This window comes from Clupea harengus, chromosome 8 (genome assembly GCF_900700415.2).
Source record: "Clupea harengus chromosome 8, Ch_v2.0.2, whole genome shotgun sequence".
Lineage (NCBI taxonomy): Eukaryota > Metazoa > Chordata > Actinopteri > Clupeiformes > Clupeidae > Clupea > Clupea harengus.
In genome coordinates, this window is record NC_045159.1 from 27479487 (window position 1) to 27503859 (window position 24373).

A 24373-nucleotide genomic window follows, 5' to 3' on the forward strand; every position below is an offset into this window, starting at 1 on the left:
AATGTAAAAAGAGGAGATCTTAATCTACCAAAAAGGACAAGAAACAGAGGCGTCAATCAGGCGTGAAGAGGCAGCTCCTGCAGTGTAACTTCTAAGGCGTCGTCGTTTCGTTTGACATTTCAGCCAGACGGCTGTGTACAAACAGAGCATCTGGCTAGTCTGTGCCTTATCAGTCATGGGTAAGAAATGGCTGTTATACGCCCCAACATCCATCCCTACCGGTCACATTGGCATCAAAGTTCAAAATTATAGAAAAAGGGGCAGCTGGATGGCGTGTCATGTCCAACAGACTTCCTTTGACGGCACCCTCTGCAGCACAGAAACCATGCTGCAGGAATGTTGCCGTGTGCAGTGCAGTGCCTTTCCAGGGGCTGTTAATATTCATGCACTAAGCAGCCAAAAACACTCCCAGTCTGTGGAGGGTGACATTAGCTTTTTGGGGCAGAACCAGAGGCTGTAAATAGAGCCGGTACAGTAATGCATTTACACCTGCCTGTGCCTGGAGCAGGAGCACAGCGGGGTACCCAAGGTGCTCGCTCGTCTGGGTCTGATCACGGCCTCGTTTTGAAGACACACATCTCCTTCATTTACACATCGTCATAATAACATTAAGTCTCAACCATTGCTCGCACATCCATTTTTAGTCAGGTGTCATCACCAGATGTAAAAGCAGCCTCATTCTTAGCTGTTTCTCTCCCCCCCCCCCGCCTCATTTGGTGTTGAAAGTGTGGCCCTTGCCCTACCCTTCTGCACATAACACAATGCCTTGAGCCTACATTACTGTTGTGTCTCGTCTGATCCTAAGACTTAGCCCTAGTAAAACAGTGATCTCTGGATATTTTGGTCAGAAACATAGAGAGGTAGTTGAGACGGCTGCCTCGACTGAGTCTAAATCCTAATGAGACGATTTTGAAATCCGGTGCTTTGCTGACTCCCACTGACATTTCCTCTCCTGCTCCGCACCTCTGCGGCGTCGTCCTCCTCTGCTCCCGCTTCTCTCCCTCCCACACTTTGTTTTTTCCCCCGGCACAGATTGCGCTGTCGATTACTCACGTACCTGCCTGCCTGCCGCTCTGTTTGATCGAAAGGGTCATTACTCGCAAAAAAATAAAATCTTTTGAAAAAAGAAAAAGAAAAATCCAGTCTCTGATCAAAACCAAAAAAAAAAACAATGCCACTTCAATATCAAGTGAAGTCAAGTTATAGGAATGACTGTATGTATCTCTATCCTGTAGGATGGTGTTCGCCTTTCACCCACAGCCTCCTGGGTATTGATCATGATAAAGGTATTCCAAGGTAGCCATGAAACTCGCAAGAAAGTATTCTTTCTGGGTGTGGAAGAAGCCTGTAGTGTTTCTCTAAATAGGGGTGGGCGAGCTTATCTTCAAAGACTCAGTGTGCCTGCAGGTTTTTAAAGGCAGCCGAGCAGCAGCTCATCTCAGAACTGACTCTGCTTAACTCACAGTACTGAGTCAAGCCGGAATTCATTTCGTATAACTGAACCGTTGGTTAAAGACCTGGCGAGCTCACTGAATCAGCTGCTGTTTATCGAGAGGAAAAGCCTGCAGCCATAGTTCACGTTTAGCTGTGGCTGGATAAGGCTGTTCAGTTCTGTACTTCATCTACCAAACATGTGGCCGTATCCCTAAACAAATCAAAAGCATTTATCACTGGATGCAGAATATGGAAGGCTTTGAACTAACATATTTGGGCCGATTTTTTCCATTTAGACACAATGCTTAACCTGGAACAATATGTGCATTTACTAGCAATATCTAGCAATAGGTAGCAATACCTACATATATATATATATAAAGCATAGTGCCCAGATAGGCTAGCAGTTTTCTGTTTTCTTTCCCCCAGTGACCCCTATCTGTCTTCCCAACGGCCTTTTGTTGGGTGGCGACTTGTTCACTGATAGCAGACATAGAAATGGGTGGCAAACTGATCGGAACTCATTCTCCAAATGCTTGAGAAAATCAAATGCTTAAATGGAGACTTTCAAAAGAGAGGAGGACCATTACTTTACACGCTCTATGGCTTATCAAAGCTTGTTAGACAGCTAACCCCTTTTTTTTTCTTGACTTCTTATCTCTTTCTCTCTTCCTTCTTTTATTTTTTGGCTTGTCTTTCTTTCTTCTTTTGTCAATCGACCTCTAGGTCACCATATCAGTGGACGGGCTCCTGAGCACCACTGGGTACACCCAGGAGGACTACACCATGCTGGGCTCCGACGAGGTCTTCTACATCGGGGGCAGCCCCAACACCTCCGACCTGCCTGGTTCCCCCATCAGCAACAACTTCATGGGCTGCATGAAAAACGTGAGTGTCACGCACATGCAAAAAAAAAAAAAAATGGAGCAGAAATCCTGTGAAGACTCAATAAGTCCAGCGATGCCGTTTGTAAAAAGGATTAGTCCTGGAGTACGGTAGAGCGTTATCACTTCAGCGCTCCCCCCTCTCACTACCCTCGCACCTCAGATGTTTTGTATTTGTACTGATTTCCATCTGTGATTTGTTATTCATTTCCCAACCCTGGGTAGTACCCACCACCCCCCCCCTCAAGCTCATTCCCGCCCATTCCATTTCCTCTCCTCTCCGGCTGCAGTTCATGCCAAGTTACTGTTGAGCACTCTCCTTTACAGCTCTGACAGCCAAATTAAACATTGATTTCCTCTATAGATTCCCATTCTAGCCCTCCCAAGAGCTCTGTCTCCATCTCGTTGACCTGAGGTGGTATCAATCACCTCCCCATTGCTACGCAGTGAACCTTACTGTAATGCTTTCCCTTTCTAAGTAAACGCCGTTTTAGGAAGGCTCTGGAGTTCTTTCCGTGCCTCAAATGTTTTAAAAAGGCCGCCAGAATTAGGCATCATTGATCCGGAGACTAGACACACTGCTACTGGTGGAAGTGAGGAAGTCAGGACGAGAACTCTCACACTTGGAAGTCATTTACAATATGTCATTCAGTTAAATGCATAAAGTCGTCAGGGCTTGAACAATTCAATGAAACACCTCCAGCTGGAGATTGAAGAATATAACCCAAGTTTGCCTCCCCCCCCCCCCCCCCCCCTCCCTGAATGTTTAATATTCCCTCTCTGGAGCTTGTGCTTTTTTTTACTTGCTTCTGTCTTTGGACCTATTTTTTTTTGCCAGTGGAAATTACAGAAAGGTATGTAGTGTGAAAAATAAAACGGCCTGGTGTATTTTCAGAGACACTCAAGTTCACACCCCGCAGCCAGGCGTCAGTCATCTCTGTGACAGCCTGTGTCACTGGTGTGAAAATGAAAAGCGTGTTCATCTGGCGCGACCCAGTCCTCCACCCAGCCGTAGAAGGGCAACCCATGTGACCTAAAGAGCTGCATTGTTCTTGTTGTGCAGCTGCGCACCCCCCTCTGATGTGACAGGGGACACAACTATTTATAAGATAGGGGAGACAGGGGCGAAGACTGGGATATTTTGGCTGAAGTGACACATTGTCAAGTCATTAGGCTCTCTGTTTTTCCCTCTCTCTTACTTCCTCTCTTTCTAACTGCCTTTCCTCTGTCTGTCTGTCTGTCTGTCTCTCTCTCTCTGTCTATTTGTCTGTCTGTCTGTCTGTCTGTCTTTCTCTCTCTGTCTATCTGTCTGTCTCTCTCTCTCTGTCTATCTGTCTATCTGTCTTTCTCTCTCTGTCTATCTGTCTGTCTGTCTGTCTGTCTGTCTGTCTGTCTGTCTCTCTTTCTTCCTGTGTGTGACTCATTGTCCAGGTGGTGTACAGGAATAGCGAGCTCAGGCTGGAGCTCTCCCGACAGGCCGAGATGCGCGCCTCCATGGTCACGTTGCACGGCGACCTGTCCTTCCGCTGCGAGGACGTCGCCGCGCTGGACCCCGTCAGCTTCGACACCCCGGAGGCCTACGTCACCCTGCCCAAGTGGACCACCAAGAAGACCGGCGCCATCTCCTTCGACTTCCGCACCACGGAGCCCAACGGCCTGCTGCTCTTCAGCCACGGCCGGCCCCAGCCCCCCCGGGAGGCCAAGGGGCCCGACAGGGGACTGCCCCGCGCCGACTTCTTCGCCATGGAGCTGCTGGACGGCTTCCTCTTCCTCCTCATGGACATGGGCTCGGGCTCCATCAAAGTGAAGGCCAGCGCCCGGACGGTCAACAGCGGCGAGTGGTGCCACGTGGACTTCCACCGGGAAGGGCGGAGAGGTAATGATCAAGGCCGAGTCGGACGTGTTTTGTTTCATTTTCCATTCTTAATAGCATTCCCCTCAAATAGCATGCAGTTTTTGGAACGAGAAGTCTGTGCCGTCTTCATACACTCGCATCAGAGTATTGCTCCTCTTGCTCTGGCAGTGAATTTATTTTTGCTTTTTAAGCCAGTGTTGAAAGGCAATACATATTTATATTCATCTTAATGCCCATGCAGATTTCACATTGCTGTTTTGCTCCTCTGCATTGAATTAGGCTCTTATTTGCATATCTTTTTGATATATTTGTATGGCTATGGCGGAGCATGCCATTTCTTTAAATCACCCGAATATGAAATACATTTCCAATTCAGCACACGACTCAGAGACATAAGAATGAGCCATTGCATGTTTCACAATAATGTTCTGCCTCTGTCTGTCTGATATTTAACATCAATGTAACGTCTCTCTCTGTCTTTTGTTCTCTCTCTCTCTCTCTCTCTCTCTCTCTCTCTCTCTCTCCCTCTCTCTCCCTCCCTTTCCCTCTCTCTCTTTTTCCCTCCCCCCCAGGCTCTATCTCGGTAAACAGCCACAGCACTCCTTTCTCAGCCAACGAGGGCAGTGAGGTGCTGGATCTGGACGGGAGCGTGTACCTGGGGGGTCTGCCTGGGGAGTGGCAGGGCCTGCCGCTGCCCCCGGAGGTGTGGACGGCGCCGCTGCACCTGGGCTTCGTGGGCTGCATGCGCGACCTCTTCATCGACGGCCACAGCCGCGACCTGCGGCGGCTGTCCGAGCTGCAGAGCGCCGCGGGCGTCAGCGGCTTCTGCACGCGCGAGACCCACCGCCGCTGCAGCGGCGGCGCGGCCGAGCCCTGTGCCCACGCCGGACGCTGCACGGAGGGCTGGAACCGCCACGTCTGCGACTGCACCGGCACCGGCTACCTGGGAGCCAACTGTCACACGGGTAGGGAGAGTGAGGCCAGCAGTCCAGAGAGACAGGCTAAGGTTTCACTTCCAGATTAGAGTAGTGACATAAGGGCTGTATACTGGTTCCTCCTTTACATCAATATCATGGACACTACACATGTTAGTGGATGACTGGTATGTTGGACAGTATGTGGTTCTCATAGCCACAGTCTATCTGTGCATCTTTTCTGCCCTCTGGTGGATAAAGGCTGAACTGCGCTAGGTTATATAGAGACATAAAAATTGCTATTATTTGGTGATATCCTGCTATCTGCTGCTAGCGTCAACTGTTTTTTGCTTGTCAAAACACCCTTTCTCCTTATCTACTCCTCTGTAATGTAATGTAATGGAACTCGTGACTTCCGGGGGCTCTCTGTTTCACATGGGAGCAGGTGTTTCCAAGCCTGTGTGCTGTGTTGTTGTTTTGCCTCTTACTGCCTTCGGGTGGGGGCCGTGTGTGTGCGTGTGTGCGTGTGTGCGTGTGTGTGCGTGTGTATGTGTGTGCGTGTGTGTGCGTGTGCGTGTGTGTGTGTGCGTGTGTGTGTGTGTGCGTGTGTGTGTGTGTGTGTGTGTGCGTGTGAACCCTTGCGTTGTGCTGTGCTGTGCTGACTTGAGATACGTTTTGCAGAGGCGGCAGTGCTCAGCTATGACGGCAGCATGTTCCTGAAGGTGGCCATGGCGACGGCGATGCACACGGAGGCGGAGGACGTGGCGCTGCGGTTCATGTCCCAGCGGGCCTTCGGCCTGCTCCTGGCCACCACCTCCAGAGAGTCGGCCGACACGCTGCGCCTGGAGCTGGAGCGGGGCCGCCTCAAGCTCACCGTCAACCTAGGTAACGGCTGGCTAAACGCTAGCTCCAGGGGGAACAGGGAGGTAACTCTGCCCCTCGTGGTTCCTCCCGTCTCTTTGGAAGGAAAACCTGCGTGTCCAGGGCCGTCATTATCTCTTTTCTTTCTCTTCTCTCTCTCTCTCTTCCTCTCTCTCTCATTCTTTATCCATCTATCTATCTATCTATTTATCTCTCTATCTCTCTATCTATCTATCTATCTATCTATCTATCTCTCTCTCTCTCTCTCTCTCTCTCTCTCTCTCTATCTATCTATCTATCTATCTATCTATCTCTCTATCTATCTATCTATCTATCTATCTATCTATCTATCTCTCTCTCTCTCTCTCTCTCTCTCTATCTATCTATCTATCTATCTATCTATCTATCTATTTATCTAGCTATCTATCTATTTATCTATCTATCTATCTATCTATCTACCTATATATCTATCTATCTATCTATCTATCTATCTATCTGTCTATCTGTCTATCTATCTATCTCTGATCTGCCTACTCTCTCTCTCTCTCTTCTCTTCAGCCCTTCAATGGCTTATTGTCTGCAACCCTGGGAGCAGACAGCCAGTTGAGACCGGTTCAGCAGTGCAGGTTTAGTTTAGTTTAGTCAGTATCCCTCCTGTGCCTTTCTACGCCAAGGCTTCTGTCGAAGCACATTAGAGCTATTGGCACGTTTATTGTGGAAACTGGAGGAGGATATTTTTCATAATTTAGTAAGAGATCTATACCTTTATTGAAGGAATTGTTTATTTCTACCTTGCGTCTACCTCGAAGGTTTCTTAGAACGTATCATATATTGACAAGTAGCTAAGCAGCTTTTTTTTGAAAAGTGAGACAGTTCTTTCCTCGTCCACATCCATATCTGTCGCTGGACTGGTCCTTGGCTGTCTGTGTCCACACTTCTGTTGCGGTTGACAGCCAGAGAACACCCAACAGCCAAAGCTAAGGTTCACATGAGCATGACGTGAAGCATAGCTTTGCTAACATTGAGAGCTGCATACAATGCCCTACACTGAGACATGGCAGTCCACCTCTGTACTCTCTGAGAAGAGAAAGGATGGGGGCATGGGGCGCGTTAATGCAGACTTGGCTTCGCAAATATGACTGTGCTGGTCTGATTGTGAAGGTCTTTGGCTTGGCTGTTGGTGTGCAGACTGCCCCTCTCGTAAAATGTTGATTCAGCATCTGTTGCCTAAATTCAGGAGAGAATCACACAACCACATTTCCATGCACTTATTAATACTATAATCATATACAGTAAAGGAGTAATACTAGATACCAGATTCTTTTAAAAACCTTTATATATTGATTTGTATAGATTACGTGACCGTGTTAGAATAAATCAAGTTTTGAGTGTCTCTCCTACTGTTACAGTAAGATTGAACAGTACTGCTGAGGACGTCTCTCTCTATCAGTGTGTACTGTAGACTCAGTGACATGGAGCCGATCTTAGTGTAGGACTGGTGTGTGTGTGGTTGCGCTCCAGATCTTAGTGTAGGACTGGTGTGTGTGGTTGCGCTCCAGATCTTAGTGTAGGACTGGTGTGTGTGGTTGCACTCCTCGCTGGTGGGCAGTGGAAGAGGGGCTGTTCTGACTCTTGGCTTGTCCCCAGATGGTGGGCTTTGTGATTGGTTGATTGCAGAGTGTACCTTGAAGGATGTGAAATGCTTTTTCTCTGTCCTCTTCCTCCCCCCCCCCCCCTCTCCCTCTAACCTCACCATGTCACTCTCTGTTTTACCAGATTGTATCGGGATAGACTGTAATCTTAGTAAGTGACTCTTTTATTTACATGTCAAAAACAATTCTCAAATTTACAAATAAAAAAAAAAATTCTCTCTCTCCCTCTCTGTCTCTCTCTGTCTCTATCTGTCTCTCTGTCTCTCTCTCTCTCTCTCTCTCTCTCTCTCTCTTCCTCCCCTGATTGTCAATGATTTAGGAAATTATCAAATTCATTTTCATATCGACAGTAATGCCATGCCCTCATATGCGATGAGTTCTTTGCACGTACACCGATTCACAGAGCACTTGAATCATCATTCTCTTAGTTGATCTTTCATATCGTTAGCACCACTTAATGATCAGGCCGTTATTATTACTGGCATAATTGATCACCATGCCCAGCTCCCAGAGCACTGTGCCCATAAGAACAGTGCCAGTGCCAAGGTAAGTGATGGTTCATCTGATTGTTGATGTTGTGTTGCTAAATGTCGTGTGGCTGGTGAGGGTGTGTTAGATGGCTGTGCTGAGAGAGATGTACGGAAACACTGAGTGCGACCCCCCTGTGCCATTTCCCCACTGTGGCCACTAGGGGGCAGTAGAGGCCTGTGCTCCGGTTTAGAATCGTGGACTTGAAATGTGTATCACGTACGGAGCTGGTAGACAGACACTCTTTAGTATGACGCACTACACTAAATATCATTGTTGTATTTCTCAGTTCATTTTGATCAATAGCATTCTGTGCTAAACCACATCACAGAATATCCAGAAAGTAAACATAATGCGCTCGGTAAACAAAACAATGCTGTTTGTTCCATGTGTGGCTGTCACGCAACTCTCACATATCGCTTCATAGGCCTGTCAAACATATTCAGACTGATGGAAGTTTTAATTGCAGGAAAATGTTAATTGACCCTTAAATAGACAGAAATTGACGACAATTTAACTAAATGATTCTCAATTAGGGCCCTCTGCCATCTGGTTCATGTCCTTTTCCTGCCGGTTCTGTGCCATGAATGTTAAACAGCGGTATTTCTGATCATCCATTCTGAGCATCTCGTCAGACTACCAACACCACAAAATACTCTCACTTAATAAGATCCCACCGGTTTCCGGATTATGATCTTCCAACCGTCTTAATGTAAATAACAATTAGCACCGTTCTCATAAAGCCGTCATCGTCGATTTAAAACATCAGGCATTCATCTAGAGATGACCGTGTGTAGATGTGTGCGTAAGGCCACTCGTTCTCAAGGTTCAGAGGACAAATCCCTTGATAACCTCTATCAGAAAGCCCGACCAGAGACCTGTATGTGAGCAATCACATTCCCTCTGCTTTTATTAGACCTTTTAATGTATTAGTCTGATTTAAATGAACTTGTTATTACCCACTGGTAACTACACAACTGGAGTGTATGTATGTTAGTGAGGTAGTCAGCAAATGAAGTCAGATGCTGAGTGTATAGCCAAAAGGGTGGTATTTTGAAGACGTAACAGGGCATTTACATATCAGTGCACCCTGTGTGTACCTACAAAAGGGCGACAGTGGTACAGTAGGTAGAGAAGTCGTTTAGTAATCAGAAGGTTGCTAGTTCGATTCCCTGTTGAAGTGTCCTTGAGCAAGACACTGAACCCCTAATTGCTCCTGATGTGCAGTGTGCCATCAGTGTCAATGTAAAATGTGTATACATTGTAAGTCGCACATATGTAAGTCGCTTTGGATAAAAGCGTCTGCTAAATGACTAAATGTAAAAGCCTTATGTTACTGTGCTGTGGACTAGAATAGAGGTAGCTCGTTATCATTCACCTGCATTCATCTGCAAGACCATGATCTCAAATGACCACCGTAAAGTTCGAGCCCAGAATGTATGTATGGTCTTTTCTACTTTCATTCCATGTCGAGGTATTTCATTTGAAATGCCTTCAGCGTTAATATGATGGATGGATGGATGGATTCATAACTGATTAATTGCGCTGTCGACAAACCTGTTAAAGTCCCATATGTTCGTAAGATGTCAATTTTAGTTGAAGATGTTGGCTTGGAAACACAGAGTGTATTTGAGAGAGCTCCTCCAAACATGATTTCAAAGCCCTTTTTAAAGTAGCAGAGCACCAGCTGTTTTGTAACAGGTGTGTGTGATTTTTGTGAATCTTTGATTCTTTCTCAGTTTGAGGGTGAAAATGCCTGGTGGAAACTTCAGCACACACATGCTCACTGTTGCCCAGAAAAGGAGAAGGCACTGAGGAGGGGGGGGGCAGGTCGAAGTTAATTAGTGAAAGGCTTGGTTTTTAACTGACCAATAGCACTGTCGAGCAATCCCTTTGAACTGAATGCGTCAGACGAGCTTCCAGTGTAAGAAGGAGGCAATACTGCCGCTGTGTTTGCCAGGGGCGCTTTTATAGGGAATAAACCGTAGTGCATCTTCTGTTGTTCAAACAAGTAATGTTGACACATAACTGTAGCTTGTCAGACATGTTTTTAAAATGATTTAGCCACATTCCTTTCGATCTAACGCTTATATTGTTAATCAGAGTATATGATTTTGAGGCTGTAAAAAAGAAAGGGTTTTGCTCCATGACAAGCAAAACGTTATTTTTGTCGTGATCAAAATAGCCCATCTCACATCCATTCTATTTACTTAGGCCTGATATGTAAAATGTCCAAACATGCATAACATGTGAGACATATTCAATTTATTAATCCAAATTTGTCTAATAGAATCAATTTGCAACCTTAGGTACTTAGGTACGGAAATGAATAATGTATAGCTTATATGTTTACTTAAATGTTAAATGTTTCAGCAGCCATTCTGTGCCGTCGCTGTGGTGTGACTTGTGGGAGCAGGAGATGTCAGCTCTATTTCCTGTGGAAATTAAATGTTTCGGATGGAAACCCGGGTTCTCTTAGTAGGCTACTCACTCCTCCATATTAGGTTCTTCTCAGGTAACTGGTATTTAACCTAAATTAGATTACAATGTTATCCTATAGTACATGGCTTTTTACTTAGAATTATTCCTTCCTATTGATGTGTTAACTTCGAGCAAGTCTGAGAGATTAATTGCATCAACCCATAACAACACAGGTTTGGTCCCACTACAGACAGGATAGAGATACACTTTTATTAATCCCATTAGGGAAATTCACGAAGACATATGTAGGCATATTGTGCCACTCTGCGTGGAACGGGATATTTTTTGCCAGTGAGGGTTTGTGATTGGTGCATGCAAATGTTCCCCGTCGGAGAAGAATATGTTGCCACGCCTGTATCCCAAAATCCACGCCTCAGCAGAATAGTTTAATGAATTAATTCATATTAATATTTAAATGTCCAGAGTTTAAGACAACCCGCATGGACAGAATAGGCCATTATTGACTGAGTTTTCCCCCGCCAAACTAAGGCCCCTGTGTGTGGGTCTGCGCCTGCACCTGCGCATCTAGAATCCAGATAAATGCACAAACACCTCAGTAGTATTCCACTCACGCAACATCTGTCTTCATTTATAAATGGCCAAAGGACACAGAAGGGTGTGCTACAGACGATATGAGTGTGTATCCAGATTATTCATCCGCACAATCAGATCACAGCGGGCTCCCTGTGACCGACCTCCCTGTGTGCCGTGCCCCTCTCTCAAGGTGAAGCAGAGTCTGGGGGGATGTGATCTGATCTCAAAGGCCCCTTCAGTGCACCCAGCAGTGTTCAGGAGTAACGGAAAACATCTAATGGCGTTACGTATTTAAAATGCAACATATGATTAACTGTATTTAGATACAGTTACAATTCAAACAGTGGTAATTAGAATAAGGTCCCATTGATCACTTGAAGGGATTACCTTGTAAATCGTCATGTGTAGGCTATTCACTCTCAAATTCAAATATTGCCATAAGAGTTTTTCAAACCGACGCCGGTCCGTGACGAGGAAACTGAAGGTGGACAGAGCCCTGCCCCTTGCCAGAGTCGATGCTTGGTGCTGCCGTCACCCGCCAGGTCACCCGCCAGGTCCCCACACCCTTGACTCAACTTATTGCTTCATAACATTTTATTCCTGCTACATGAGTTATAGTGCCGTCGTGGTGTGTTCAAAACAAGCAAGTCCGTTTTTTAAGGAAACAGCCCTATTTCCTCGTAGGCCTAATTATGATGTGTGTTATATTGAATTTCATTTTATTTCCAGTGATAGCTTCCTTCCAAAGTGTGTTTGCCTAACCATATTGGGCAATGAAGCGATGAAATTAAATTGCACCAGCATTAAGAATCAAAACATGCAGCTCTCAAAGACAAATCTATGTAATTCTGTAAAAGGAAAAAGGATAACTTAAGCTAAACTAACTTAAGTACTGAAAAACAACTGAACAACTGGAATTGAGAAACATGCAAACATGTCATATTATTTCAAAATACAGGAATAGGTTTATCTCAGAAAACCCACTTTGAGCCTCCATGTCGTAATGTCTTCCTCATTAATCAATTGCGAGAAAGCCAGGGCACCTGTCACATCAGAATGACTTCATTAACCGCTTTACCCACTGCATTATTTCCCGCCGAATCATGTTTTTAAAGGTGCAGCGTGTAGAAGTTAGAGGCAGCTTGTAGTGAGGTTGCTTAATTGCAACCAACTGAATACCCGTCCCTTGAAAAGCATTAAGGAGTATCTATAGTGGTCGTCAACTGTCACAATATAGCGAAAGGCCATCTCTAGAGCCAGTGTTTTGGTTTGTCTGTTCAGAGTTTCTGTAGAAACATGGCGTGGAAGAGGACCCGCTCCCTATGTTAATATGAAGGGCTCATTCTAAGATAACAAAAACACAACAATTTGTGGTTACAGGTATACACTAATGAAAACAAAATTATGAATACTATATTTCATATTTGCTAATAGATCCCCCTAAATACTCCACACTGCACTTTTTAAATAAAGTCTGCTTTGTTAGGTCAGAGGTCAGCCTACATTGTGCAAAAGCTGTTCGGGTTCAGGTGCATCCTCTCTTCTTCTCTCTCAGGTTATTATAGCCTAAATAGAAACCTCTCAAGCTTGTGTCGGGAATGCAAAATCAGTTCATCATGTTGTGGGCCAATTTATCTTGGGTCCAGGTTTCTTGACACAGTGCTCTCCAAAAAGAGGCAACCCTGGTGGAGGTTGTTGACACTAATCTAATTTATTATTTATATATATAGGTTATTTGGGCATTGTTAGGTTTGGTGGAGATTTTTTGTGCAGACAAAACATTGCTGTTGCAGGTTCTTTTACACAAATGATGTTAATAATGTATCGTGGGCACATAGTTCTGTTATAATTGGCAAATAACAACAACAACAATAATAATAATAATAATAAATATCTATCAATTCTTACTGCAAGGAGGGGTTGTTGTTGTTGTTAGTGGGGTGTATTGGGTTTGGGGGATTAGTGTTGGAGGTGGGCCTTAAAACCTCATCGTCTGACATTACTGTTTCATCCACAGCTAATGGAATGGAAGACAATGCTGATGGAGTCCTAAGTATTTAGAATACATTACTCACCTAACCAAATATGTTACCAACTACATTTTAGGAAATCTGAAGTGGAATACATTTTAAAAGTAACCCTCCCAATAATGGCACCCAGTCGCCTTGCGTGGCCCCCCGTGAGTGTGTGCACGCTCTCTCTCTCTCTCTCTCTATCCCTCTCCCTCAATCAGACGACAGAAGACCCCAGGAGGCCTCGCTGGCTCAGGCAGGGCCAATTAGATTTCCGAGTGGTGTCAGAACTCCTCTCAGCCAGCATGTCGGCCTGTTGCTTCTGCTCAGATGGGACTGATTTGATCACGGTGCCGTGGCTCTTGTGACCTATTTATACAGCAGCCATCGAGAGCTTCACAGCGAGCGGAGGATTGACTGGGTTTCCTGCACACACTCCCAAAAGCCTAAGTGTGCTCTGAGAGGCAGGAGTGCAGTGCAGCCACATATGCGCTTCAGCGTTGGCTTTCAAAACAAACATTTCAGTGGCTTTAGGCTGTAGCCTACTGTGGCTGTGTCACGCAGCACAAGAACACACACCTACACAGTAGGGAGACTATATGTTTTAATGTTTTATGCATTATGTTGTTTAATGAAAGTTAGCAGTCATGTCCCCTGAAATCAATGGACCTGTGTTCTGTGTGTGTGTGTGGTTTTGTGTGTGTGTTTGTGGAGAATTGTGTGGAAGCAATCTCTGATCTTGTCATGTGTGTGTGTGTGTGTGTGTGTGTGTGTCTCTGTGTTTGTGTGTGTGGAGAATTGTGTGGAAACAATGAATCTCTGATCTTGTCGTGTGTGTGTTTGTGTATGTGTGTGTGTGTGTGTGTGTGTGTGTGTGTGTGTGTGTGTGTCTGTGTGTGTGTGTGTGTGTGTGTGTGTGTGTGTGTGTGTGTGTGTGTGTGCCTGTGTGTGTGTGTGTGTGTATATATGTGTGTATGTGTGTGTGTGTGTATGTGTGTGTGTGTGTGTGTGTGTGTGTGTGTGTGTGCGTGTGCGTGTGCGTGTGCGTGTGTGTGTGTGCGTGCGCGTGTGTGTCTGCTGAGCGTGCTCTGACTGCTGTGCTGGAGCCTGGTGTGCTGCAGGCCCTGTGGGAGTAAATGTGTGCTATTGATAAAGCAGCAGCTGCCCTCTGGCTGTTCGGTGTGTGTGATGGTGCCTCTCCGCCCCGGCAGGTAAGGGCCCCGAGACTCTGCTGGCCGGGCACAAGCTGAATGATAACGAGTGGCACTCCGTGAAGGTGGTGCGGCGTGGGAAGAACCTCCAGCTCTCGGTGGACAATGAGACCGTGGAGGGTAAGCAAGCAGGAATACCACAGACCTTACCGTCCCAACCGCTGAGAATAGTGCAGTGCAAAGCTATGTTACACCTAGTGTCAAGAAAATAAATGTCTTGTCTATTTAATCTATTAAGTAATATATTGAATATAGTTGCTTGTTTTTATCTGTGCGTCATATTTATTGTAAATAAAGGGCACAGTTACTGGTGGTAGTTTTTAAAACACAGCTTGGAATAATATGACACATGCTATATTATAGTATATATTTTTTGAATAAAAAGCTTAGATAGCTTTTAAATGAAATTAGGGTTTTTTTCTGTGTGTAGTGTGCATTTGTGCCTCGTAACAATGAGGGTGTTGTATCCTTGACACCAGGCCATATGACTGGCGCGCACACTCGGCTGGAGTTCCACAACATTGAGACGGGCATCATGACGGAGCGCCGCTTCATCTCCGTGTTGCCCTCCAACTTCATCGGGCACCTGCAGGGGCTCTCCTTCAACGGCGTGCCCTACCTGGACCAGTGCAAGAACGGCGACATCTCCTACTGCGAGCTCAACGCTCACTTCGGAATGCAGCACATCGTGGCTGACCCCGTGACCTTCCGGAGCAGGGCCAGCTATGTGGCTCTGTCCACGCTCCAGGCCTACGCGTCCATGCACCTTTTCTTCCAGTTCAAGACCAGTAGCCCCGACGGCCTGCTGCTCTTCAACTCAGGCGATGGCAGCGACTTTATCGTGGTGGAGCTCGTCAAAGGGTGAGTTGTCATGCTATAATGTCTTTGTCTTAAAGGTGCAGTCCCCAATTAACCGATACACTTTTTGTCAGATTCAGTTCATTGCTCATCACGGTGTCTGTTCTGCATGCGCACTCAAAAAAAAAACTAGCCCTGGCTCTGTAAATGGAAAACAAACATAGTGGCTTGGACCAAGCCATAAACAATTCCAACCAATCAACATGTTGCTTTGGGAGAACAGAAGGAAGGGGTGTCATTTCATTGGCTGTCAACAAACAGTACAATTTCAATCAACCATCAACAGCCTTTTGCCAGAATCACAGAATCTTTAAATTGACCTAATAAACCTTTTCTTGAATGTGTTGAAAAGGCTTTCTTACCCCGTTTACACATGAGATACGGGGTCCATCTGGAAATCTTATTTGGATCAGGAAAAATGCATGTTACTGCATGGCATAAAACATATCTGTTGTGTATTGGATTTGGGTCATGATGACTGTACCAACCAAGATGGTTTCCAATGGAACTTGACCTCACTTTCTGCTCAGTCTAGAGCAGGTGTGAATGAAGCCTTTGCACATTCTTTATAGAACTGCCTTCTTTGCCTGTTGCAAGGTGTGTTTTTTTCGCGAGACATGAGACCAGATCGCAATGCAGAGAGAAAGCTTCCCTGTAGAATGAATTGGTTATTAATAGGAGGTGTAAAGGCAAGATTGAGATCAAATCATTTCTTCACCAGATACTGATATACACAAATGGCAGAGGGCAGGTTAAGGAAAGATCTACAATGGGGCTTTATCCTTGCATATGCAATCAGTTCTTCCTTGAATAAAAAAAACTGATCCAAGTTTAAATAATGTCATGCCAAAGCATTATATATATTGGTCTTGTACATGCTATTGTAATATGATTGTGATCTTACAGAGTGAGTGGTGGACCATACATGTTTGTGACCAAAACAGATAGCAAGTAACAAATCAAGTGATTATTTTACCAGATGATTGTGAAAAAATGGGAGGTCTGTTTAATCCCCAGCAATTTTCCTGATGTGAGGTATACCTGGTCAGATTACAGGAAAGGCTATTTGCAAAAAAAACAGAATGTATTGAACCTAAATAAAGTTACAGATCTACAGAGTATGATTTGTGGATCGAAGCATTGAAGCTGTTTGTAGGTGTCTACAAATGTTTGTCTATATTGTCTGTCTACACAGTTGTATTTTGTGGTTTATTTTAACTGTGAGACATATTTGCACAAGATCGGCACTCTACGTTCCAATCACATCCTGCTTATGTTATTTGATATTTTGACAATGAGCTCACAATTTGCTGCCAACTGCAAGCATTGCCACTGAACATTGTGTCTATTCGGTGATTGTCTTGAATGAACAATCATTTTCTCTGCAGTGGATTGTGCAATATGCAGTGGCATTGAATCTTTTATCAGAGGAGAATGTAGTCATCAAAATGCAGAGCAGCCTTGTCTGCACCTTGGCTCAACTGACACAGGATTTGGCATTTTGCAGGTACATCCACTACGTCTTTGACTTGGGCAACGGGCCGTCGCTCATGAAGGGATACTCGGAGAAGCCGCTGAATGACAACCAGTGGCACAGCGTGGTGATCTCCCGAGACGACACCAATGTCCACACGCTCAAGATTGACTCTCGCACCGTCACTCAGCATTCCAACGGCGCCCGCAATCTTGATCTCAAAGGTACGGAGCTCCCCCAGTCTTAAAGGCACTCATCAAAGAAATTCTCTCTGTTCTTCGTTTGGATATATCAACCACAGAATTGTGGTATGACGCTGCTGCTGTTGGCGTACTCTGTCCAGAGTAAATGTCAGTAAGTCTCTGGAAAACCAGAAAGTCCTAAATGAGTTTCCGGTGAACAGGGGAAAGTGGAGGTGTATGTGTCGGCTGTTTTATCAGAGGAGTTAACTGTTAAAACAGTCTATTGTGTCACATCACTGCCTTCATCTACACCTTTAGCTGTCAGTTCTATTCTAGGTACATCAAGCCAGGTACTGATAAATCCCCTCCCCTGGGTGAATGCTGTCCTGTTAATACAGTCACTTAAAAATGGGATGCCCATATACCACAGAACTACCCAGAGCCCTGCCCAGTCCACCCCCATAGAAATACCACAACTCTCTTAAAATCTACTAATTAAAAGATGTCGTGGATCTTCATAAAAATAGTTTGAGAAAATGTTTTTTAGAAATTGCATATATTCAGGGGACATTGTAAAACTGGTAGCATAAGTATGAGACGCGATTACATACAGTATACAGTAGGTTGACATTAATCAGTTATTTAATGTGGAATCAAACACTCTGAAATGGCAATGTTGTTGGCATGGTTTTTGCAGCAATCCATCTGTATTCAATTGTGTAGTGTAGTGAAAATATTTTGTGTGTTGTTAGTGGGATCTGTGCATCTATGCATCAGTGAACACCTCGTCGGCCAGCATCAACAAGGCTAGACATATCGATTGAGTTCTGAAGCTATTTTACAGGACAACAATGTTAAGAGGATTTTTTTTTTTTTTTTCAAATATACAGACAATCAACACTATTGAAAATCAAAAAGGCTGCACTGGACAAGAATGACAACAATGACATTCTGACAAATGCAGCATGTAGAAATGTCAATCACATGGTGTGTGAAACATATCTTTGATTATGATGACACACTTGGTAGCGCAATCAAACTTGAACTTGAATGTTATTTAATGCAAACCTATACTAGACCATAGGTTGGCCACTAGTGTGTATATATATATATATGACATTATTGTTAAGTAGCCGAAAAATGAATAGCGGTGCCCTTATGCAGGAAAAGAGAATCTCCACGTTGCCTTCCAAGATGTTTTAAAGGTTCTCAGGAAAGTGAGTGTCTTTGGTTTCACGCTGACCCAGTCAATCCATATGTTTGGAAATGCAGCACACTACAGTGTTAGTAAAGGGTATAAATGCTATTGAACCCTGTCTTGCTAGATAGATTTAGACTCACCGTTGTCCGTTTTCGTTCTCCCAAATCCTAATATGCGTGTGTAAGGCATCACACATGTCCACTGACTGTGAGGATTGGTCTGAAAACTGTAATCTTGAGAAGAGCGTAGAGAACAAGAGAAAGTAGCATCTTTTCCCCCGGGAAGGAAAATCCACCTGCTGCACAAAGAGACTTCTAAATAAACAGCTGAAATAATAACAGGTTTTGTGATTGCAGGTGCAATGTGCTCATTCTTCTCTGACCCTGAAAACATACCCTGTCCTCAGCAAGCATTGATTGACTTATTTTCGAACTATGAATTTGGCCTTTGGAAAAGAACACCTCACAAGAACTACTGAAGTACACACGATTCTTAAGCGAGTTTGCATAAATGTTAAAGAAACTAGCATCCAGCGTCTCTTGAGAGGACATTTACTGAAGGCAGAGCTCGTCACTATATAGAGCTGGTACCAGATTTTCAGAATATTATTTCATTCTCCTGCCATTTATGTGTGTGTGTGTGTCTGTGTGTGTGTGTGTGTGTGTGTGTGTGTGTGTGTGTGTGTGTGTGTGTGTGTGTGTGTGAGAATGTCTGCAAGCCGGAGATAAATCTGACCCTGATCCTGACCTTGTACCGTGCTGATGAAACCCCCAGGGGTCATTTCTGACTTACAGAAACCAAACGGATCCTCAGCAGTTAACTATTGGTAGACCGCATGTGTGTTGTTTTGAGGAAGCTCACCTAGCACCACATTTTTGCCAGATGAAAAAGATCAAAGTCACATATTTTTAGTTGTATGGTTTTTAAAATTGATGTTTCGTATACTTTGCTCCCACTTTCGGCTTCTAGCACTAACTAGTCCTGTGAGGGTAAGCACTTGGGACAATGGTTTGAAGTCTGATCTTTCGCTGGCTTTTCATGTGAATTAAGCTCAGATTTCTTGGTTTAATGAACCACAAACCATTTAGTCTCTGGACTGCAAGGAGACTATAGAGAATTTTGGAGCCCAAACCTCATCTGCTTGTGGAATATAATAAAGCTCAGTAAAGCAGTGGTTTTCTGCTGCAGAATGTGCTCCAAAGCCCTTTACAGATCAAAAGAACCGCCTGACAGAATGTGCCAGTCGTAATTGTTCAGGCAATTATGTCTGAGTGAACAGGGGAATGGTTGGGATCCTGTAGGCTATGCAGCTGAACAAAAAAAAACCAACAAAATCCACAGTCAGTAAGGTTTTTTGGATAGCAGTAATGAGTTGTTGAACGGTTGTGGTATGGTTGGCCTAATATGATAACATACCTTTAGAGTATCCTGTGATTTCTTTAAAGTGTAACTTCACTCACGGCTCTAAGCCTAAGTTCACCCACTGCATCGTTTTGAAAAATGCTAAAAAGTGTGTGTGGGGGGGGGGGTGCGTCAGCAAATTAAAATGAGACTCATAGGGGTAGGTGAGGTGGGCCGCCCACTTTTCATGACCCACACAGGTCCTAAACGGTCGACTCTACATCAGCATGGGCTTCGCAAGGTTCAGCATGATTTTAAACAGTCGATTAAATCAAATTCCGATTTTTATCTACTAATAAAATGCTGATTTCTATGAAAATGTTGTCAGTATTACCACCAGCCTTGACGTATCATCAATATCACACATGCATCTGGTAGAATATATGACATGTAAAAGTCTCTTGAAGGATAATTCTAATAGTAACGATATATGAAAAATATTGGTATTGATATTGTCAATGACACTGTGGTTCCTGCATTCAAATTCAGGGTTCATAGAGTGACGGAAGCACTCCAATATTTTCTTAAGCAGAGCCAAAAAAGGTATTGCATTTGTCATCCCTCATCAAGCATGTTTGGGCTGCGATGTCAGTTTTCTAATTCAAAAGCAATTTGTGCACCTGAAAGGGATTGATTTGGATCCCTCCCCTCATAAACGGACACGGCCTCTTCCGCCACCGCCGCTGCAGTAACCCGGCCATTAGGTGGGCTGAAGGATGGGAAAAAATGTATAATTTATCATGTGTGATTGAAGATTCAAATATTCTTATAGGGTAGCACTTAGAAACCTGGCAACAATATCAGCAATTTCCATGCAATCATATGGCGACTAGAGCAGTAACATCGTGTCTCCTTTAACCTTTTTTTGTCGCTATTTCTATCATGTTCTTTCTCTTTTTTTTGTCCGTCTTCCTTTTTCCTTCTTTATTCCCTTTTCCTGTCAAGTCTTCTGCATCTGCATGTGACATACCTAGTCCTGCTTACACACAAGCACCCACATCAGTAGACGTTTGTAGAGAATCGTGTGGGATTCACTCACACTCTTCGCCCTCATATGGGGAGGCGGAACTAACCTTAGGCTGGAGGCAGAACTAACCAGTCTCTCTAGATGCTTTCGAGGATGTCAGTAAAGATAACAGTGACTGCACGATTGCAGATCTGGAGAGGGCAACACTTCATTCGGATTGGTCTGCCTACAGAGACTTGACAGATGGTTTGTTGACATTCAAGTTCAGTCTTTTCTAATTGTTCGCTGAACACCACCTTAACCAAACCCAACCTCTAACCCTAACCTTTACCATCAATTGTAGTTCCAACAGATAGTTTGTTCATAATCTGAGCATCTTGTAGATAGTCTATAGGGGAACCATCCAAACAAAGTGTGACCCTGGACAGTTCATAGGTCCACAGGTCCACTGATGTGTGTTTCCTGTGCAGAACATGCTTTACGACATCTCGTAGCGTCCGTTTAATATGCGAGAACACGGCGGCACGCTTGTTGTATTCTGAGGGAGATGAGTGGCAACCAGAAAATAATTGTCAGAAATGCTATACGGAACCCCTCCCCCTCCCCCTCCCCCACCGTGTGGCTGGGTGCCGAGAAAACCCGAAAATAACAAGCAATTCTGAAGAGACTTCAAGATGGAGTCATTATGGAGAGTGTCTTGGAAGGAGGATTCGAAACAATTAAGATGCGTAGAACGAAAGGTGACGCCAGAGCAGCGCAGGTTGTGAAGCCATGTAATTGGGCTCATTTAGCTTTTAGCAGAGAAAGAGAGAGAGAGAGAGAGAGAGAGAGAGAGAGAGAGAGAGAGAGAGAGAAACAAGTGCTTCTCAGTATCAAGGACAACAGATGCTGTTGCAGTATGTTCAGGAAATGGCCATATGTGTCACTGCTTGTAAGATGAGACACATTTGAGGAGTCTTTCCGCCAAAGCTCTGTAAAATTGGATGAAGATCTTTCTCACAGACAATGCATCGCCCTCCAAGAGGTTTTGTAGTGAGATTGGGCACAAAGGGTTTTGAATGAAATAAGAGCTATTGAGGAAGAAAAACACAAGGGTCCACCCCCAGCAGTTACCCCACTCAGCCCTAATACCATGCACCACTGTGTACATCATAGTTTAAATACCCCCAATGGTCAGTAGCACTTACATTACACTGTTTCAGGTACCTAAACAAATTGTGTCTCCATCCATTTTGAAACCCAGATTGAAACATTGAAGGTAGGTTGAGCACAAAACAGTCCAAATTGAAACTGGATGTGTTATTTCAGTCCTGGGCAGACCCTGGTCTTTCTCAGTATTTTGTGGGTATCTCTGACAGGATGTTGTTTGCTTGTATCTTCACAGGGGAGCTGTACATTGGCGGAGTGGCAAAGGCCATGTACAGCGCTCTACCCAAACTCATCGCCTCCCGGGATGGCTACCAGGGCTGCCTGGCCTCGGTGGACCTGAATGGGAGACTGCCTGACCTGATCGCCGATGCTCTGCACAGGGTTGGCCAAGTCGACCGTGGATGCGATGGCAAGTCCAAACAGTGTTACATTTGTAACATATATGTTAAAAGAATGTATAACATTTAATATATCTTGTGAATTGATTAATTGATCTCTCTCTCTCTTTCCCCTCTCTCTCTCTCTCTCTCCCCCTCTCTCTCTCCCTCCTTCCCTCCCTCTCCCTCTCTTTCCCTCTCTCTCCCCCTCTCTCTCTCTATCCCCCTCTCTCTCCCTCCTTCCCTCCCTCTCCCTCTCTTTCCCTCTCTCCCTCCCTCTCCCCCCTCTCTCTCTCTCTCTTTCCCCCTCTCCCTCTCTCTCCCTCCCTCTCCCTCCCTCCCTATCTCTCTCTCTCTTTCTCTCTCTATCCCCCCCGCCCTCTCTCTCTCCCTCCCTATCTCTCTCTCTCTCTTTCTTTCCCACTCTCCCTCTCTCTCTCTCTCTCTCTCTCTCTCTCTCTTCTGGCTGTAGCTGGCCCAGGCACCACATGCACAGAGGAGTCGTGCTCCAATCAGGGCGTGTGTCTGCAGCAGTGGGAGGGCTTCTCCTGTGACTGCACCATGACCACGTTTGGAGGAGCATACTGCAGTGACTGTGAGTACCCACAATCCCCTGCTTCTCAAGCGAGTACCCTGCTCTCTCTCATACTGTAGTGACTGTGAGTACCCACAATCCCCTGCTCTCATACTGTAGTGACTGTGAGTACCCACAATCCCCTGCTTCTCAAGTGACTCTCATACTGTAGTGAGTACCCTGCTCTCTCTCATACTCTAGTGAGTACCCTGCTCTCTCTCATACTGTAGTGAGTACCCTGCTCTCTCTCATACTCTAGTGAGTACCCTGCTCTCTCTCATACTGTAGTGAGTACCCTGCTCTCTCTCATACTCTAGTGAGTACCCTGCTCTCCTTCTCATGCCCATGGTGACCAGAAGATGAGTGACGCTTTTACGATAGGATAAGTGACGTCATTTCTACACAACACATCATGAAGTAATACCTGTATTATCCAAACGTCATATCAGATGGTACCAAGTGGAGTTGAAGTGGAAACTCTATGTTGTCACACCACTGCACGTACCACTGTTTGAAACATAGTCATTTGGAAGTTATTTTGAGATGGCTGAAATGTCTATAAAGGTAGCATGCTAATAACCATGCCACGTCATGCTGCAAATGAATGCTAAGGAGCAGAAACAGGTAGGTGACGCAGATAATCCTGTGTTGTGGAGGAAGACCACCAACCTCATATCCTCCTGATTTCCGTCTCAACTGATGAAGCAGCAGGTATGTACATCACACGTAATGAACGGTGAATGGTGGAAATTCACCATGTATCATGATTCATGATATATTATCCTCTCCTCATCCTAATCAACTCATTTTCTAACAATAATTCTCCTGAGAGCAAACTAACAGCTAAATGAAACAGGGAGTGTGGAGAGGGTTCGTCTCACTAAAATGATGCCAACAATCTCCATGGTTGTGTGTGTGTGTGTGTGTGTGTGTGTGTGTGTGTGTGTGTGTGTGTGTGTGTGTGTGTGTGTGTGTGTGTGTGTGTGTGTGTGTGTGTGTGAGTGTGTGTATGTGTGCAGGTTTCCAACCAAGATAAATGAAACCGCAGGAGGGGAATTAATTGAGCTGTTTGCAGAGCTTTTTGCCAGTGTTTTGATGTTTGAGTTTTTTTTCTGGCACAAAGCAGTCAATTCAGTTAAATTCATGCACACATTCAGTTCAAAAGATGGACCACTGCTATGCTCAACAACTTTGGACACTTCTTCAGTGAGAGCAGTTCTTCCGTTTAGCCTGCCTTCCTCGGTGCTCAGTTCCTATAACAATGCTTGATCTTGATAGGTCTTCCTATGAATTTCTGTATGTCTTTTGAGTTGAAGGTTCTATTCAGACCATATTCCGATTCCGATTCCATATCGATATGAATGAGATATGAAACACTATAGAGCCACTTTCCATATTGTGAGAGATGTTTGAAAGGCTCTAAAGGGAACACACATATACACTGAGTCACTGTAAACAGACTGTGAAAACCACCGAAGAAAAGGTCAAAGGATTGCTTTTAATGTGACAGTTAGGCTATGTCTAACCAATGCATATTAACCTGAAAGTTTGATCCATACTTTTGACAGATTAATACCATTCCATTTGGAGGATAGCTTCCCCTATGACCCAGAAAAGACTGTTTTGTCTCCCCCAAAATGGCCATGCAGTAACTCCATTTGTTTCCCAAAAGACTATGCATGTTATAACTGAGCAGATTCAGTGTGAATGCTCATTGAACTCAAACATACTCATGGCTCTTCCCAAAAGTAAGGGTTTAACCATAGATTGAAGTCTAAAGTCCAACAGCAAGCTCCAGTACACTAAAACATATAGCCAACAAAG

At 44.7% G+C, this 24373-nt stretch overlaps 1 protein-coding gene across 1 annotated transcript in view; it reads left to right on the plus strand.

Moving 5' to 3' along the window:
• Positions 1–24373, plus strand: part of nrxn2a (neurexin 2a) — a 203501-nt gene that overhangs the window by 71660 nt on the left and 107468 nt on the right. The window contains exons 8-17 of the mRNA XM_042708599.1: positions 2161–2322; positions 3750–4194; positions 4746–5138; positions 5769–5972; positions 7725–7751; positions 14367–14486; positions 14846–15227; positions 16732–16922; positions 21834–22007; positions 22448–22570. Coding sequence (XP_042564533.1) covers positions 2161–2322; positions 3750–4194; positions 4746–5138; positions 5769–5972; positions 7725–7751; positions 14367–14486; positions 14846–15227; positions 16732–16922; positions 21834–22007; positions 22448–22570 — 2221 coding nt within the window. The remainder of the gene's footprint in view (positions 1–2160; positions 2323–3749; positions 4195–4745; positions 5139–5768; positions 5973–7724; positions 7752–14366; positions 14487–14845; positions 15228–16731; positions 16923–21833; positions 22008–22447; positions 22571–24373) is intronic.